Genomic DNA, 18,768 nt, shown 5'->3' with positions numbered 1-18,768 from the left:
GACATCCTATTTTCCTGGGACTCTGAAGAGCCTTCCTTGTGTGGCGGAACATTCTCCCCCTCTCCTCTCCCTAAATCTGTTCTGGGGTTTCCCCCTGACCTTCCCCAGCAGATCTGGGAGGGCAGGAAGGGGGCAAAGTCTCATTGTGCTCAGGGCAGTCTTAAGCATATGCGATGCCGGGATGCAAAGATCTGCCCAGCGCCCCCCCCCCCGCTTGCTCAGAGTTGTTGACTTTTTTTTAGGTCCACTCAGGAAACCCAAACAGAAGAGCCTGCCGCGGTGCTCCAACAGGCGGCCTCTTCTTCCCTGGACTCCGACTCTCGGACCCCGGACTCTCGGCCAGGCGCCTATGATTAAGACGGCCCTGATTGTGCTAGTCCTTGCTTCCTCCGGAGGGACTTGAAATGGCAGAAGCTGGACTCACTGAGGCAAGTGGACATCTCGCTTAAGGGCAGGCTGAGGTGTTCCCTTGAGCAGGGCGAATGTAATGACGTGCTAAGGATCAGAGTGCACCTGAGCACGTGCAGAGTGCATGTGCCCCATCACTGAGCAACTTCCCAGCCCTGTTTAATTTGTCTCAACCATTTCTATGCCGCTTGATTGCCATTGTCTCTAAGCAGTGCACAAAGTATTCCGTACTTTGGAATGGAGTGGAAAATATAAAATAAGCCTGCTAGGATGATGATGATGATGTCTTCAGTAGGCTCAACAGGGAGAAGGGTCTGTCTGAACGCAACCTGGAAGGGAGTTCCATAAAATTGGGCCCACAATGGAGTGCTTTATATCCCACCTTTATGCCAAGGAGCTCCAGGTTCTCCCCTTACTCTTATAATCCCCAGAACAACCACCCTGTGAGGTGGGCTAGGCAGAGCCCGTGACTGGCTCAAGGTCACCAGTGAGCTTCATGCCCGAGTGGGGATTTGAACCCTGGCCTCCCGGGTCCTGGTCCCACACTCTAACCACTACATTACACTGTCTGTCAGCAGCTGCTTAGGGATGGGACTGGGGGCTGTGATTTTGCAAGGCTTGGCATTGCAATATCAGGAGTGGGAGCGTGTGGGGGGTCTTGGGCGTCCATCTTTAAATGGTGTTTTCTGGGACAGCAGAACCTGAGTGGGGGATGTTTGGCTCAACTCTGCCAGACACAGATGTTGTTGAGCAAGATCTCCCTGCAAAAAAAGAGAATGTTTTAAAGCTATTTTTTAAGGAAATTTGCCCAAAAAACCACAACACTCTTGATTTGAGCTGCCATATGTCGAGATTTTTCCAGACATTTTAACTGATTTCTGAAAATTCTGCCCAGACACTATTTTCAACAGACATGAAATTCTGCCCGCATGCTATTTTCAACGTGATGCTCCAGCTGGTGACCCTTAGATTGAGAGTCCAGCACTATCCAGAGGACACCCCATTTGAAGCCCCCGATATACAGTACAGAATCCAGCTTGTAAATAAGGAACGTCAACGCATCAACCCTAAACACAAATTTTAACAGGGCAGAAGCCCCACTCAAGGCAATGGGGTTTATTTCTGACAAAGAAGTTGAGGCTGTATTTGCAGAGGATATTTGAAGCCGACGCCTTGTTCAATTTCTTTTACAATTTCTTCCCGCCTGAGGTCTCCAGAGCAAGGAGGTATGCTGCCTGATGTCCTCTATTAATCCAGTGATGCTTGCATTTTCACAGCTGCATAAGGCATTGTGGGGAGAGGAAGGTTTCCTAGAATTGCAGAAATGTGAGGGACTCTGAAGGTCCTCTAGTCCCACCCCCTGCAGTGCAGGAAACATTTGCCCAACATGGGGCTCAGACCCATAACCCTGAGATTAAGAGTCTCGTCCTCTGCCAAATCAGACATTTGAAAAGGAAAAGAAGATTGAAGGTGAGAAAATTTATTAGGACTTCTAAAAGTGTGACTGTCTCTTTAAGAAGTAAGCTGCAGAGGGAATTCTGGGAAAAGGAAAGAAAATGCAAAGGAAGAGTAACCCATTTTTGTTCTGTTATTTCTGCTGATTTTGACTGGAATGAATCCTCTCAAAGGGCCCTTGGAAAACTGCCCAACCTGCTCTTGGCGGGTAAATGGTTTTTATGTCGGTCACTCTGGTCTGGAGAGAAACTCCTGCTGGGCCTGAGAGGCAGATTTAGTCTCCTCAGGAGATACTGAGCTGGGTTTTATAATTTCCCTCCAGATCAAAGAAAGGGAGGAGGGTCTCTCCAGAGAACGAGGCTCCTGAGAACGTGTAGAGTTCGGATCCTGAGTCAGCGTCAGAAAGAGACACACGTCCCCCTTCATAGTCCAGAGTCACCCGGATCCTCCTGGGCTCCCAAAACAGGGACAGAGGAGTGTCATCAGGGGAGGTGCAGGCAAAGTACTCGCTTTCCCACTTCTCCACAGCCCAGATTCCCCACTCAGGTCTAAAGGAGAAGTACCCCTTTCTCTCCACAGACTTCCTGGCGACCCCCAAAACCCAATCTTTCCCACTTCCTACAGTGACTTCCCAGAAATGGCTGCCTGCTGTGAATCCCTCACGTCCCAACACACAAGGCCAATCACTGAATCTCTCAGGATTATTAGGCAGGGCTTGAGGTTTGTCTCCCAATGTCACGCTTTTCCGATCCTCGGACAGGATGAGTTTGGGATGGGCTGTGTCTGGATCCAGAGTGACATTTGCTGTTGGGAAGAAGATGAGGGAAAGAGAAGAATATGCAGAGTCAGCTGAGAGACAGAAACGGACATCCTGATAATAATAATAACCCCGAAAAACCCAGATTCCCTTTCAGATGAATGGGATTTCTTTGGATCACATGCAAGAGTGAGACTCCTTGCAGACTTTCAACAGAATAAATATCTTCCTTGTTTGATTTTAAATCAGTTCCCTTCACTTTCTTATATTCGATGTGTATGGTGCCTGCCCTCCTCTCAACCCAGGCATTTTCTAAGAGAAAAAACCACCCAGGAAACCTTTTACTCATCTCTTCTGTGTTATCTAAGGGGAAAGAGAGGAGAATTGGAGGAGGCAGGAGAGGAGAGAAGCTGCTTTCCTCTGACAATCTCTGTGGGAATTGGCCTTTGGGGACCTCTGGGTTGGGCTGGGAGATGGGGACCCCCCTGTAATAAATCATCATCATCATCATCATCACATTTGCCTACTGTCCTTCATCCATAGGTCAGGGTAGTTCACAGCAGGTTCTTCGCAGGGCCAAGCTCTGCCCCCAGGCCAAGCCTACAAACCCTCTCCCAGTTCATTCATGGGACAGACAAAGAACCCAAACAGAGGACTGTTTCCCAGAGTGACGCCATTGAAGGGTGTCCCAAAGTCTGCAGAGCAGACGGTTCAACACCCATGAAATATCAGTCCCCATCCCTCCTGTCAAATTGTTCCTCTCCTGGAAATTTACCTTTCTGAATCTGTTCACTGAATAGCAGAGCATCTGAGGAAGCAGAAAGATATAAAGTGTAAGGGCAACACTCTTCCACCAGAAATAAATATCCATACAAAAGTAACACTTCATAATGTGGCATCCTTAAATTCAAGTACAATTATTAAATATTAATTAAATTGTAAAAATAATAATTAAAAACAAGAAAATCATAGGAAGAATCTATGAAAATAACTAAAGCTTTAAAACTCAGCAATCATAAAGCAAGCTTACAAATAAGAGAATAAAAATATTCAGCATGAATCCTGCTGGTCTCTGAACTTTGTCCCTAAATTGGGCTCTACATTGGAGGACTGGAGGGGAGGCAGAGCAATAGGAATCCCGTAAAAGGAGGCAGAGGGGAGATGGAGGCAGCCTTAACATCTTCCCCAAGTAAAGTGGGGGGGGGGAGGGAATCATTAAAGCCAAAATTGTGTTGGCAGATCCTTGCTTTAAACTGTTTACAATAAAGGGGAGACGGACTTCCTTTTTTTTTTCACCTCCCCCGTTCGTACCAAATCCACAAACGAATTATTTGTAATCCAATTTCCAAATTACTCACGGGTTGTTGTTCTTGATTTTAAGTCCAAATTTTAGCAGGAAGAAGTCAGCGCTCTCCGACAAATGGCATGCGGCTTCGCTCGGCAGGGGAAGCAGAAGACTCACAGCACCACGCCACTCCCCGGCACCCGTTCGGTAGCCTTTAAAAAGGCTCCTTCACGAGTCGGGAGGGCGCTAACGGTGCCCGCCGAGTCACCATGTCCACGGGCTCCGTGCCCGTGGTTTTTAAGGGTCCCCGTGTTGCCGGCACGGCAAGACCCAGCCCCCTGTGAAGCCGATTCCCTCCGGAGCTCGGAGGGAATCCGCCATTAGCCGATATAAATTCCACGGATTTAAAAGTCTAAGTTAATGTGCTGGAGGACAAGCGTTTATTTGTTTGGATTAAGTACCACCTTTCTCAAGCCCGGGAGTAACCCGTGAAAAGAGCCTGCTGAGGATCTACAGAAAACCTTTGAAAGCTGTCAAATTAGCTGTCAAAGTTGGGAAAAACCGAAAGCTTAAATTTTAACCGGTTATATTGCTACAAAATATTGAAAGTAAAGAAAGACTGATACAAATAAATCTGACTTTTGGATCGGAAGGGAAAGGAACACTAAGTAACCAGAATCCCTCTAGAGGGGATTCTTGGACATTACAAGAATGGAACTAGGTCGGGAAATACGAGCTGACTTGCAAGAGCTTATCTTTCTCATGGGAAAGCTGCGAGAGATGTTCAAGCAAGGCCATGTTTTGTCTACAAGTCCTACAAAACCGAAGTCAACAGAAAATATACCTACTGAGCTGTATCTGAAGAAGTGTGCATGCACACGAAAGCTTATACCAAGAACTAACTTAGTTGGTCTTTAAGGTGCTACAGGAAGGAATTTTTTTATTTGGACTATGGCAGACCAACACGGCTACCCTACTGAGCTGGAAAGGGACTTGATGTTCAAAACACAGGCAGCTGGACAAGAAAAAAAACCAAAGATTGAAGAGGAGGAAAGGACATTTGCTGAACAGGAGGAGCATTAAGAAGGGGTGGCTGAAATGTTACAGAAGATAAATGAGAGCCGGAGACCTGCCAAGATGAACTCTAATTCGATCAAGGTGAAAGCTGGACTATTTGGGACATATAGATTCAAGAAACAGAGCTGGAGCTCCACCTTTAAACAAGTAGGCCTGGCTGGAAGAAACATGGTCAGTACTGAGAAGGTACCTCTTCGAGCTTGGGTGTTCAGTATGAGAGACCTCCGAAGAAGCCGGCTGAAAGGGACTGAGAGAGATTTGAGAGCCTCGGATGTAAGTTCACCAGGCTAAAAAGATGGACTAATTGGACTTTGGTTTGGGATTGAAACTGGGGAGAGAAGGGTGGGGTTTAGAAGTCCAAAGGGGGCCTGATTTTTATTTTGCAGTGTAAAAATTTTATGTTCTTTATCATTATAAGAATGGGGAATCGGTGGATGGGAACTAGGGATAACCTTAGGAAAGGTATCTTTTTTCTTGTCTCTTTATCTCTTTTTTCTTTCATATATGATTAAGGTATATATTTTAAAAATTGCTGAATAAATTAAACTAAGCATAATAATGAAATAAGGTTTAAACCTATTACAAAGAATTATATTAACAAATTATGGTTAAGTAAATTAACAAATTATAGTTAAGACACTAAGGATAAAAACTTGTTTGAACAAACAACTGGAGCTGGAATACAATAAGGGGAGGCGTGGGGAAGTCATGAAAAGAAGTTATTGAAAATGAGACGTAAAAGGTGGTACCTTTTTTGTTGTTTTTTGTGTTTTCTTTTGTTTTTCGGGTTTTTTTGTAACCTTTTGAAACTTTAATAAAGATTATTTAAAAAAATAAATAAAGCCAAAATTGTGAAACATAAGGAGAAGTGAAGTTTAATGAGGAAGAATTGGCAGAGCTCTCATGCAAAAGAAAACCCTTCCTCACAAACCTTCTACAAATCTTTAAGGTTCTTCACAAGCATAATTGTTCCCTTTGGTGCTCATGTGCTCTTGCTTCCACTCTCAATGAGAAGATCTTGAAGGCTGAAGCCCTAGATATGGCAGCTGCAGGGGGACGTCTGAGGAGGAGGCGGCTCAGGCCTTGGCTCCACGGCTGAGAAAGAAGCCTGAGCAGGAGGCAGAGGGGGAACGGGGGGCTTCTTAATGCCCCTTGACTCCATTCAGAGCAGGAGAACCTCCAAAAGGACAAACTCAGATTGTGCAGACAGGAAACCACAAGGAAAAGGAGGTTTCGTATAACTGTAAACAGATGCACATGGGAGGAAAAAATCCTAACTTTGCTCTACACTCTGGTTCAGGCTTTCTTTACAGGATCCAGCGTCACAATATACAGGAGCCATTCTGGGGGACAGGAAATGAAGGCTGGAGCACCAAGAAGGAAGGTATCCTGGGGTTACTCAATTCCATGCAATAAGAACCTGGCATGTTCAGTTCTGAAGAAGTAACAGAATTCCCGGTGTGAAATCCTGGCAGCCAGTTTTCATTACCTTTCCATTGTTTCATTGTATCCTCCACAAGGTGATTTAGATCACAGGATTCCAAGATCCTGTTCCTTAGCTCTGGAGGGAAAGGCAGTGGCTTCTCTGGACTCTCTCTTTCCTCATACCTGGTGAAAAGAAAAACAATGAATGGCCCCATTGTGGCCCCATCTCCCTAATTATTGCAGGTGATTTCAATAACATGAACAAAGTGGAAGTTTATTTCCCAACAGGTTTATTTCTACCACAGATGAGACCTCAGTCCAAAACCCCTGAGGACAGCTGTCAGTGGCTTCGTAAGGATGCTAGACAGCACAAGGGACAAGATGTAACCCCAAGCGACACCACCGGAGGGCTCCCATGGCTTCCAATGACGCTGCCCCCTAACAACTTTCTGGGAAGGTCCCAGGACTTAAGAATGAGACCCCTGAGGTGGAATGCCTGCACTCCCTCCCTCCCTGAGCTTCTCCAGAGGATGTGAGTGATGTCCAAAGCTGCCCAGTGGTCAAGGAGAACAACCTCCACCCTCCCTTCACCCCCTCTCTCCACCTTCAGCCTCTCATGCTGGAAACGCTCCCAAGAAAAAGAACCCACCCATTCTAGACCAACAGACCGTCCCTCCCTCAGTGCCTCAAAGGGGCTGAGTTACCAGAGTTGAGGGGCTTCTAGTTGGGCATTGAAATATGTCCTAAGCTCTTCCCAAGCATCTTTGGCACTTTCTCTTCTAGATGTTTGAAATTACCAAAAAGTCCATGAACAGAAAGTGCAAGAGAAAGAAAAGAGCCCCCATCCCTTTGTGAAGTGATGTGGGGAGGGAGGGAGGAGGCAGTTGACCTTGAACCTTGGAGGGAGAATTGGGGGGGGCACAAGTTCAGAAGAGGGGGCCCTGCTTTTACCTGTGAGATGCCTCAGGGAGTGAGTCCCACAGTCTCCCCCTCGCAGCCCCTGGAGGGCCATGTCTGAGGTTCTTGCATCTCAGCTTCAAAGAGTGATGCTAATGGAAATGAGCCAGATCCACTTACCTCTGCAAGGTCCTTCTCACATCCTAGAGGGGAAAAGAGAAGGGAATTCACTGCACACCACAGGCCACACTGGGAAGACCCCCTCAGACCCTGGCCCTCGGGTGTCAGTCTGCCTGGCACATGCCAAGGTTTTGGGGAGGGATGGCGGAATCAGCTGGTTTTGGTTTCTCACAGCTTTTATTTTCCCAGTGTGAAATTATTAACTGTTCTGATTTCAAGATCTCCACATTTCCACATCAGTTTGCCGTTTTTGTTTAAAATCCTTATGAAAACCCACCAGCATTTTAGGGAAATTTCACATTTGTGGGTTCAAGAGACAATTCACACCATCTCTAGTCTTAGATTATAATAACTTTAATCCAGTTTGCATTGTGCAATTCAGATGTAAGTAAGCCTACAGGATAATCCTGCCAGGGCACGGGCCCAGTCCCCAAATTTCAAATTCTATTTTCCACCTGGAAATAAAAAAAGCACCTGCAGCATAAAATGCCTCCAAAGGGGTAAAAAAACAGCTCAGTGTTTCTTTGGGCTCACCCACACTTCTCTCTTTCCTGTGCCCAGAAAACATGAGTCCAAGTGGTTTTGCCTTTGCCCTGCCGCTTTCCCTCAGGAAAAAACCTGCTCCTTCGTGCAACATCAAAGCAGATGGCAGTCCGGAGAAAACCTGGCTGAGGTTTGCTCTAATTCAGCAGTAAACAGCGGGGTTTCCTGGAGGAAAGGGGTGGGACAAGCAGCAGTCTGGATGAGTCCCTCTGTCTTGCTCTTTGGTCACTGTGACTGAGCACCATTTTGGGCCCATCTGTATCCATGGGGAAGAGGATCAACCCAGAAGTTGTGGAGGGAACGGGAAGAGAAGCTTGGTCAAGAGACCGGCTCATGTCGGAAGGAGGCCTGAACGCATCCCAGACGAAGCCCCCCACAGCTGAGAGGCGTTCGGAGACAAAGCATCAGCAAAGAGCAGAAGATCATCTCCCGTTCCATCAAGAACACAGACGAATCTCTACTCTGCATTCAGGTGAGTTAAGCATCCCAGGTCTCTCAGGTGTTCCTGTCCATTACAAACCTGACTAGAGGCTCCATCAACTCAGCCCCTGCACTCCTTGCATACATGAAAGGGGAACATGAAGGATTGGAGGCAGCCTTTTCCTGGATCCTCTGGTTGTTCCTGCCACCATCTTACCTGCAGGAGTTCACTCGCTGGCTGCTGACTCTTCTCCTCCATCTCCTGGATGATCCTCTCAAGAGAGGAGAGTTTCCTGGAGAGTCTGGCCAGCTGCTCATCCCTTCTCCCTGCAATCTCCTTCTCCACCTTTTCCACATGAGTCAGCAGACGTTTCTCTTGTTCTTCCAGGAACTGGCGCAGTTCTCTGAACTTCTCCACAGTCTTCAGCCTCTCTGTTTCTGTTAATTTCTGCAAGAAAAGAGGAGGTCTGAGTGTGGAAGGTGATCAGCCTTCAAAACATCAGGAAGAGCATGATGGGAATTTCACAGGGAGGACACTTCCCATTTTTCAGAGACATGAAACCTCCAGTTACGAAAGAAGTAAACCTTTAATTTGAGGGGAGGCCCTCTCCACTGAATTTTCTATTGACTTCTATTTCGCAGAGAGCTACAGCCTAAAGCAAGGAGCATTTTTCCTAGCTATTTTGACTCAGCCAGGTAATGTTCACAAAAATGTATTTATGAGGATAACGTACGTATCAAAATATTTATACAAGAATGTACCCACCTTAGCATTTTATTCATTTTCATAATAATAAATAAACAAACAGACTGATATGGAAAAAGGAGAATGGGGGGAAGTTGAAATGGGCAGATTTTCCCATCCCTCCTCAGTTCTGACTCGACTCTTCAAGTGCTTGTTTCCTCAATAGTAATAAGAGTGGCACTTACAAGGAGGTCTTTGCTTTCCTTGTCCAGGGCTGCTTGATAGGCCAGAATTTCCTCTCTCTCTTTCCTCAGAATCTCCAAGCGGTGGCAGATCTCTCCCTGAAAAGAAAAAGGGAAACTTCGGTTTGCTTGAGACACAGAGAGAGGAGATGAATATTATACAGGCTTCTTGGGTCCAGTGGCCTTGCTATAATAGCGAAGTAGTTTACTAGAGGAAATAAAAGTACAACCTTTTTGGGTCCATGGCTACCTGTTCCAACTACCTTCTTTCTGCGGTGTCCCTTTGGGGCTCAGGATCCCAGTTAGGTCCCCCCTTGCTTGCGGAGCTTGCAGCCCCTCACCCTTTCTCTAACACCCTCCCCCTTGCGGAGGGCTCTCTCAGCCTCCTCTCCCCTCTCCTTAGGAGTCCTTCTCTTGGTCTCTGAGCCCCAAAAGAGATGCCTCCTCACGCTGCCCCACAGGAGCCTGGGACTTGTCTGTCCCTTCCCAACAGCAAGGGCCCCTCGCCAGTTTCCTTGCTTCCTCCGAGGCCGCCTCAGCTCCTGGCAGCCCACACCCCCTGGCCAGCCCCAGAGGCACCATTCGCCAGCGGAGCTTGTAGCCAGGGCTGCTGCAACAAAGAGCTGCGCAAGCCTTTGGGAGGCAGCTATGGCATCCGAGGAGGGAGGGAAGGAAAGAGGGACAGAGGCCAGTGTTGCCAGCAGCACCCCTGAGCATCATTCAGGGCACTCCAGGTGCCACAGCACACTGGCTGAAAAACACGGCAGAACTGGGATGGGAAAGTTTTCTAGTGCAACTACAGTGGTACCTCAGGTTGCAAACACTTCAGGTTACAAACTCCGCTAACCCGAAAGTACCTTATTTTTCGCTCTATAGGACGCACTTTCCTCCCTCCAAAAATTGAGGGGAAATGTGTGTGCATCCTATGGAGCAAATGCAGGCTCCTTGGCTTCAGCGATAGCATCGCTAAGCCTCTGAAGAGCAGAGGGAGCGCTCCCTCTGTCAGTGTTTGTAAAAAGCAAAAAAAAAGGAGGAAAGGGTTCTGACCTCCCTTTATCTTCTCAGTCTCCTTGTCAGCGCAAAAAGAGTCCACGGGAATATCCTTGCAGAGTTTTATTAAAAGTCTTTGTGCAAAGCACGACTGAATACCTATACACACCAGCACCAACCAACCAACCCAAACACCAGACACCAGACACCAGCCACAGCCCAAACTAACATTTCTCACTTATATATACAACTTGGTGCAAGCTGCTGAGTCATGCTGACCCAGCTTTATTCGCATTAAAGAAACAGCGGCCATTTTAGCCGTGACACCCCTTCTGTTTCTTAAATGCGAAAACCCCAACAGAAACAATACATACATGCATTATATACATAAACCCAGTTTTGTCATCAATTCATTATGGCATGTTGCTGGCAAAGGCTTGGTAAACAAATCAGCAATATTATCTTGTGACTGACAATACTCCAGTTTGATTACCCCATTCTGTACACAATCTCTCACATTCGCATGACGGATAGCAATATGTTTTGATGCGGATTTCATTATTTCCGAGCCCGCTAATGCAATGCACAATTGGCTATCTTCATACACTTGGATAGGCAAATCTACTTTACAATCTAGATCTTTTAGTATCTGTATAAACCATATGATTTCATTGCATGCTAGCGACAGGCTCACATATTCTGCCTCACAGGATGAGGTCGCAACAAATCCTTGTTTCTTTGACCTCCATGCAATTATGGAATTGGCAAACATCATAACCATTCCACTTGTAGATTTTCTAGTAGCTACACAGCTTCCCCAGTCCGCATCAACAAATACTTCTAGTTTTTCATCTTGTGCACTAGAGATCTTCAAACATACATTTAATGTCCCCTTTAGATATCTGATAAGCCTTTTCAAAGCACACCAATCGGCAGTACTGGGTTTAGATACACGTTGGCTCAGAACATTTGTAGCACATGCAATGTCTGGCCTTGACCACTGGCTTAAATACAACAGTGATCCTATTTTTGAGTGATACAACTCAGGCTGATCAAATTCATCATCACACAGTGTCTTTGGGAAATCTGGTGTCATGGGAGTCTGAACCGGCTTGCAGTTTTCCATGCCAAACTGCTCTATTAAATGAAGAATTTTCTCTTTCTGGCTCAATAGGAAGCTTCCATCTGCTTCCTGCCTTACTTCTACTCCCAAGTAATTGCTTACAGGCCCTAAGGCTTTAAGCTTAAACCTCTTTTCTAGTTGACTTGTGAGCTTCTGGATCTCATCTGTGGAACTCCCTGCTACAAGCAAATCATCAACAAAGACTAAGAGCATTAGATATTTGTTGCCTGTCCCCTTGGTGTACAAGCATGGATCAGCCACACTCCTTTTAAAACCAAGTTTTACAAGGGCTTCATTTAAACACTGGTTCCAACACCTTCCACTTTGTTTGAGACCGTAAACAGCCTTTCTCAAACGCCAGACTGCACCATTCTCCTCTTCAAACCCAGGGGGTTGTCTCATTAACACTTCATGGTCTAAATTTGCATGCAGATATGCAGCATCAACATCAAAATGGTGCACTGCTAGTTGTCTTACAGCAGCAATGGAAAGCATTAAACGGAAAGTTTCACTCTTTACAGTGGGAGAAAACACTTCATCATAACTCTCCCCTTTAATCTGAGTGAACCCTCTGGCTACCAATCTGGCTCGAAAACGTGGTTCCCCAGATGCAAGGGTTTTCCTTTTGTAATCCCATTTGCATGACACCACTCTGCCACCAGGTGGCGGCATTATGATCTCAAACACTTTGTTACGTTTAAAAGAGTCCATTTCTTCTTTCATAGCTTGTTCCCACAAAGCACGTTCCCCAGGGGGTAAGTCTAAGACTTCATTATAACTCTGTGGTTCCACACAACTCACATTGCATACTCTCACTCCTCCTAGGGTCAAACGCTGAGGAGGTACACCCTTGTTTGAACGCTGGGAGCGCCTAGGCACAACTACTTCTTCTTCCCCCCTTATCTCTGGCTCTTCTTCCTCTTCCTCTAGAGAAGTATTATCTATTGCCACATCTTTTGGGGAAATATGTGCCTCCTCCTCATTCTGCTCCTGTGTTGCCAATGGCTGAGAAGAAGCCTCTTCTCTTACTTGCAGGGGCAGTAGGCAATCAGGGTTGGCATGGATCGCAGTCCATCTGTCCTGGTCAGCGAAGTCTGCACTTCGTGACAGAACCACGCGTCCTGGGCGTAAATTGAAACGCCACCCTTTGCCATAGGACTGGTATCCCACAAACCGCAGTTTCTGTGCTCTAGCACCCCCTTTCTGGCGCTGAGCTTTGGGAATATTTACATGTGCCCAGGCACCCCAGTTATGGAGCATTGTCCACTCTGGTTCTTTCCCAAACAATACACGATATGGTATATCTTTTATAGAGCTAGACCAGGTTCTATTAATCAAAAAGTTTGCTGTCAGAAAAGCCTCGCCCCACAGCCTATGGTTGTGGCCCAATCCTGCATCCACTAGCAGGCAGTCCTTTACTGACTGTATTACAGCCCCACGTCTTTCACACAGACCATTTTCAGCAGGGCTATAAGGGTTAGTCAAGCGATGAGTGATCCCCTTACGTCGCAACCATGCCCCAAATTGTTTGTTCATAAATTCTCCGCCCCTATCTGTTTGCAACTGCACAACAGGGCGAGCGAAGAGCTTTTCAGCTTGGGCAACCCATTCTCTGAATGTGGGGAAACACTCAGATTTCTGCTTTAACAAAAACAGCCAACTAAAACGTGATTTGTCATCTATTACCAGAAAAGCATATCTGGCGCCCCCTTCAGTCTTCTTTGGAAAAGGGCCTATAACGTCACAATGGACAAGTTCTAAAACCTCATTAGATACTCTGTCGCTTTTAGAAGCCACAGGCTTCCTCTTAGATTTGGCCATTTTACATACATTGCAATCTAGGAAACAGTTACAGCTATTTACTTTTAGGTTCTTGCACACCTTTTGCATTTCTGAAAGCACACGGAAATTGGCGTGACCCAGTTTTCTGTGCAGTTGATGTACACACCCCTTATGAACTGGCAAATTATCCTGAACCACCTGGGCTGCTTTAACAGGCTTGTCCTGCATTACATATAACCCATTTTCCAACTTTGCCTGGCCACATACCTGAGTTCCATTCTTTATCAGACAGCCATCCTGCGTGAACTTAACACTATACCCTGCATTAATCAAACAGCTTACAGACAGTAAACAATAGTCCAAACTGCTGATAAACAGAGTCTCTGGTAGAGTAGTGTTCAAGCACTGCAGGAAACATGTTCCCTGGCCATCAATCTTGCTTCTACGACCATCAGCAAGATAAATTGAGTCTTTTCCATCAGCTGGCTTCTCCAGGGTCTTAAAGTCCTCCCGACTGTTGCAGATAATCCTGCTACTCCCAGAGTCCAGCAACCATGTTCCTCGAGGTATTTTTCTCTCCTCCCGAGAAACTGCAGAAACAAACTGAGCAGAACACGTGTTCTTCTTCCCTGAAGAGAACCCCTTCTGCTTACGTTTCTGTGTCGATTGCTGTCTCTGCTCCATGTCGTCTCCTGGAAGTCTTGCCCTGCACTGATGTTGGAGATGCCCGGGTTGGTTGCATCTATAACACCTCCTCACCGCCATGGCCAAGTCCAAACCTTGGCGTTGCTCCATTGGCAGATTCTGCTGCTGGCCCCCTCGGCTGTAACTCCTCCGCTCTTGGAGTTCAGCCTGTCTATCTGACCTTCTTTCTGCTTCTTCGGTCAATCTGCCAACCACATACTCAAGGGTCAGATCTCGGGGACGCATACTCTCCATGCTGTTAATTACGGGCAACCAGCTTTCAGGCAAACTTGAAAGGATAATGTATGTTTGGTCAGTCTCATCATAACGCTTACCTCTCTGCTGTAGTTGAAGAAACAGAGATTTCAGCATTTGAAGATGAGTTGCCAAACTCTCACCTTCTTTCATAACAGTCCTGAACAGCCTTCTGGTCAGAGAAATGATAGTTCCAGCAGTTTCTCTGACATGCATTGCCCTTAATAAATTCCAGCACTCAAACGCTGTGCTGGCATTTGCTACGTGCAATAACTGAGAGTTGCTCAAACACAGCATAATTTGGGCACGAGCCCTTTCATCCAGCCGTTTTTTCTCAGCAGAGTCAGTTCTCAAAACCTCAGTTTCAACACAGTCCCATAGTCCATCTCTCCTTAACAACTGCTGCATTTTAATTGACCAACTCAGCCAGTTGCTCTCTGAGAGAAGTTCAAAAGGGATGCCTCCCCCAATATTTACAACTTGGGAAGACTGTAAATCTGCCATCTCTGCTGGTGCTTGTTGAGCCCCTTCTGTAGGGTCTCCAGCAATCTCTCCTGACTCTCTCTTTAGAGTCCAACTAGATGGTCCTGGCTGGCACTCACCGGCTTCTAGCTGCTGCCTCTGTTGACCCTCAGGTCCCGCCTGGCTCTGCAACTGGTGTAGCCGCTCTGTGAGTTACCTACTGTGGTCCTCTAGCAGTTCAAACTGTTCCAGTAGCCGACGCTGAGTGCTTTCCTGATCCTCAGATCCTAGCCGCTCCAGCGTCACTGCAGACAGTTACAGCTTGTCACCAACTGCTCCAACGCACAGCCACTGTCTCCGTACACCACCAGGACTCACCAACTCCTTGCTGAAATGCTGTTAGTCGTTTTGCACTCTGCACATGCTCAGAAACACTGGGCCCATAACCTGTCAGTGTTTGTAAAAAGCAAAAAAAAGGAGGAAAGGGTTCTGACCTCCCTTTATCTTCTCAGTCTCCTTGTCGGCGCAAAAAGAGTCCACGGGAATATCCTTGCAGAGTTTTATTAAAAGTCTTTGTGCAAAACACGACTGAATACCTATACACACCAGCACCAACCAACCAACCCAAACACCAGCCACCAGACACCAGCCACAGCCCAAACTAACATTTCTCACTTATATATACAACTTGGTGCAAGCTGCTGAGTCATGCTGACCCAGCTTTATTCGCATTAAAGAAACAGCGGCCATTTTAGCCGTGACACCCTCCGTGTTCCAAAGGCTTTGCATTGCTTTCGCTGAAGCCTGGAAAGCGAGAGGCGTTGGTGCACACCAACCCCTCTCGCTTTCCAGGCTTCAGGGATAGCCACGCGCAGCCCCTCCGGCAGGGAGAGGCTGAACGGGGCTATGGCTTCTTTAGCCCAGCGCAGCCTCTCCCAGCAGGGAGAGGTTGCGTGGGGCTAAAGAGGAATCCAAAACAGCCAGCAGGATGGATCCCGCTGGCTGCCTTGGCTTGTGCCATAGCCACGCGCAACCCCTCCAGCAGGGAGAGGTTGCGCGCATCCTGTACGCTGCTCTTTGGGGCTGGGGGGGGGAATAATATTATTTTTCTTGATTTCCCCCCCTACAAACTGGGTGCGCCCTATGGTCCAGTGCGCCCTATGGAGCGAAAAATCTGGTAGTACCTTGGGTTGAGAACTTTACCTCAGGATGAGAACGGAAATCGTGCGCCAGCAGGTTAAGAACAGACCTCCGGAACAAATTAAGTTCTTAACCCAAGGGAGCACTGTAACTAGTCTGGAGAGGAGCAAAGGCAGCCATGTTTGCTCCTTTGAACTTCTCTGAGGAAACTTCAAGCCTGACTTCTCATCTTGAGGTCCCAGGGAGAAGTGGGAAGAGGAGGAGGAGGAGGAGGAGGAGGAGGAGGAGGAAGAGGAGGAGGAAGGGCTAAGGCAGGATCCAGAATGAGGATTTTATTTTTTATATACAGTATAATAGCACAGGTCCAATTCTGAGTTGTCATGGCAAAGTCACCTTCCCCCTAATCTTTGCAGATGCTACTCTGAACCACGGAGTCCTTTGCCATTTGGGATGGGAGGAGATCCTCAGCCCCCCCCCCCGGCTGTTACCTCATTGCATAGGCCCCACAGCACCCCCAGAATAAGCGTGCTCCCCACCAGTAGGTGTTTCCACACACACACACACACACACACTCCTAAATCTGCTTCCAGCAGATACTTGGGGGGAGGATCCTGCACCATCTGGTCAATTCCTGGCCACCGCCCCCCCCCCCAGCTGATCCCTTGCTGCTCTCTGCTTTGCAGGGCATTGAGGAGGGATCCTGCTAGCCAAAGGAAACATGCACTTGGTTGTGTATGTGCAATTTCCATTTGCAGTGTTCTTCATATGTACAAAGCAACCTGCTGGGGGATGTGGATGAGGTTAACCCTTTCTCTTCCTCCCACGGTCCCAGTTCAAATCTTTCAAGCTGCTGTGAGTATTTCAAGGGAAGATCCCTTTGTCCCCCTGGCAGAGAGAAAGACTTCAACTCCCTATTCCCAGGAGCCCTCAGGCTTCCTCTTGGCTGCTTTTTACATAATAAATTGTTAGAGGTGTTTTTTCTTCTGGTGGCAGACGACAGAACCAAGAGACCGAGTGTAAAACACTCAAATAAAGGTTTTATTACAGCTATACAAAAACACAAAGCATGTGGGTGTTCTCTCTCAGGCAAATTCAAACTGCAACTTCTCCCCTTTTATACTCATCACCACCACCATCATCATCTTCAGCCTAGAAAACCACAGCCAGAACTCGCAGAAAAAGTTCTTAAAGTTACAATCATCTTTTCTGTTTCTTTGCAGAATGACTCCTAACATAAACAACCACCAATTCATGCCATGCCTACTTTGGACCTGAGAATTAAAAATAAAACCTCCCAAGAAGAATCCACAGCTATTTCTCCACATCAAGATCCAGGGATCTCCTACCTTGTACTCCTGGAAAGCCTCCTTCAGAGGAATCATCTCGTGGTGTTTGTGCGCCTTGGATCTGTGACACACCAGGCAGATGGGGGCTTCATGGACTTTGCAGAAGAGCTTCAGGGGCTTCTGGTGCTTCTCACAGACTCCTCCTTTCCCTCCTTCCTCCTTTCCCTCTTGAAGGCTGAGATTCTGGGCTATTTCTGCCACATTAGCCAGTTGCCTGTTGGGGATGAGGCTCCTTCTCTGGACTCTTTTTCTGCACTGAGGGCAGGAAGCCTCTGCCTCCGATTTCCCCCAGCACTGGATCAGGCAGGATCGGCAGAAGTTGTGCCCACACTCTGCGATGATCACTGGATCCTTAAAATATTCCAGGCAGATGGAGCAAGTGGCTTCATCGTGGAGACGCTGGACGGGATCCCCAGCAGCAGCCATGGCTCCTTCGCTCTGAAGACCAGAATTAAGTTTCGTTTTCTCAGTTTTCAGCTACTGGGAGTTTCCCTTCCTGGAAATGACTCAAAAACTCAGTAACCACGTGATTTTTTTCTTTCTCCTGCTGCGCTCTGCTGCCCAGGAGGACTCTCCTGTGTGGGTGTCTGAGGGCCCTGCTCCTTCCTGCCACTTACCACCTGGCCCAGTGCGGGGCCTGAAGCCTCATAAGGACTGCTGTGCTCTGCTGCCCAGGAGGACTTTCCTGTGTGAGTGTCTGAGGGCCCTGCTCTTGCCGCTTACCACCTACCTGGCCCAGGGCAGGGCCTGAAGCCTCACAGGGACTGCTGCGCTCTGTTGCCCAGGAGGACTCTCCTATGTGAGTGTCTGAGGGCCCTGCTCTTGCCGCTTACCACCTACCTGGCCCAGGGCAGGGCCTGAAGCCTCACAGGGACTGCTGCGCTCTGCTGCCCAGGAGGACTCTCCTGTGTGAGTGTCTGAAGGCCCTGCTCCTTCCTGCCACTTACCACCTGGCCCAGGGCAGGGCCTGACGGGCCTCACTAGGACAGTTGCTGTTACTGCTGGAGGGGTGCAGAGTGCTTTTAAAATGTTTTTAAAAATTTATTTTGAATTTTTTGTATGTGGGGTGGGGGTGGGGGTGGGATGGATGTTTATTGGGCCTGGGAATTTGTTTGATTTTATGTTTTTGTAATTTTTATTGTTTTTTGTTTGTATTGTTTTATTTGTTTTTGTTTTTTTAAGGTGTTATTTTGTTCTTATGGGGAGGGGTCAGGGCTGCTGAGGAGTAGGTCCCAGCCAACAAAATGGCTGGGGCATGTTCCACAGGGGGGGGGGGATGCACTGGGACAACCGATCTCGGTGATCACGGGTAGGAGGAGGAGTTACGCTAAGACCAGACCACGTCATTACAGAGGAGGCAGGTTTAGTCGTTGTCTGAGGACTATCCCTGGCTCCGGGTCTGATCCTGACCGGATGGATACTAGAATCAGCAAGGGATACCCACATGACCTGAAAGTGTTGCTGTGCAATGCCAGGTCAATGATTCATAAGACTACTGCCATCCATGACTTGATCATGGATGGAGAATTTGACCTGGCATGTGTAACAGAGACTTGGTTGGATGAAGCAGATGGGCCTGTCCTTGCCGCTGCTTGTCCACCAGGTTTTTCTT

General features: G+C 47.5%; 1 protein-coding gene across 1 annotated transcript; it reads right to left on the bottom strand.

Moving 5' to 3' along the window:
- Positions 1-1,872: 1,872 nt before the first annotated feature.
- LOC308581235 (zinc finger protein RFP-like) lies at positions 1,873-17,642 on the bottom strand. Its single transcript, XM_081183765.1, has 7 exons — positions 17,157-17,642; positions 9,378-9,473; positions 8,665-8,895; positions 7,485-7,507; positions 6,472-6,590; positions 3,396-3,428; positions 1,873-2,667 (listed from the first exon to the last, which is right to left on the bottom strand). The coding sequence occupies exons 1-7, from the start codon at positions 17,580-17,582 to the stop codon at positions 2,147-2,149; spliced, it is 1,449 nt and encodes a 482-aa protein (XP_081039891.1). The 5' UTR covers positions 17,583-17,642; the 3' UTR covers positions 1,873-2,146.
- Positions 17,643-18,768: the final 1,126 nt, after the last annotated feature.

The sequence above is a fragment of the Podarcis bocagei genome, assembly GCF_964188305.1.
Source record: "Podarcis bocagei genome assembly, chromosome: 2".
Lineage (NCBI taxonomy): Eukaryota > Metazoa > Chordata > Lepidosauria > Squamata > Lacertidae > Podarcis > Podarcis bocagei.
This window is presented reverse-complemented; position numbering and strand designations above follow the sequence as displayed.

Excerpts from the sequence above, each read along its gene's own strand:
- LOC308581235 (XM_081183765.1), bottom strand. The coding sequence starts at position 17,582 with ATGGCTGCTGCTGGGGATCCCGTCCAGCGTCTCCACGATGAAGCCACT. Across the intron at positions 7,508-8,664 it reads CAGCGAGTGAACTCCTGCAG|GATGTGAGAAGGACCTTGCA; the intron begins GTAAGATGGTGG and ends TTTCCCCTCTAG. Across the intron at positions 2,668-3,395 it reads CAGTGAACAGATTCAGAAAG|CAAATGTCACTCTGGATCCA; the intron begins GTAAATTTCCAG and ends TCTTCCCAACAG.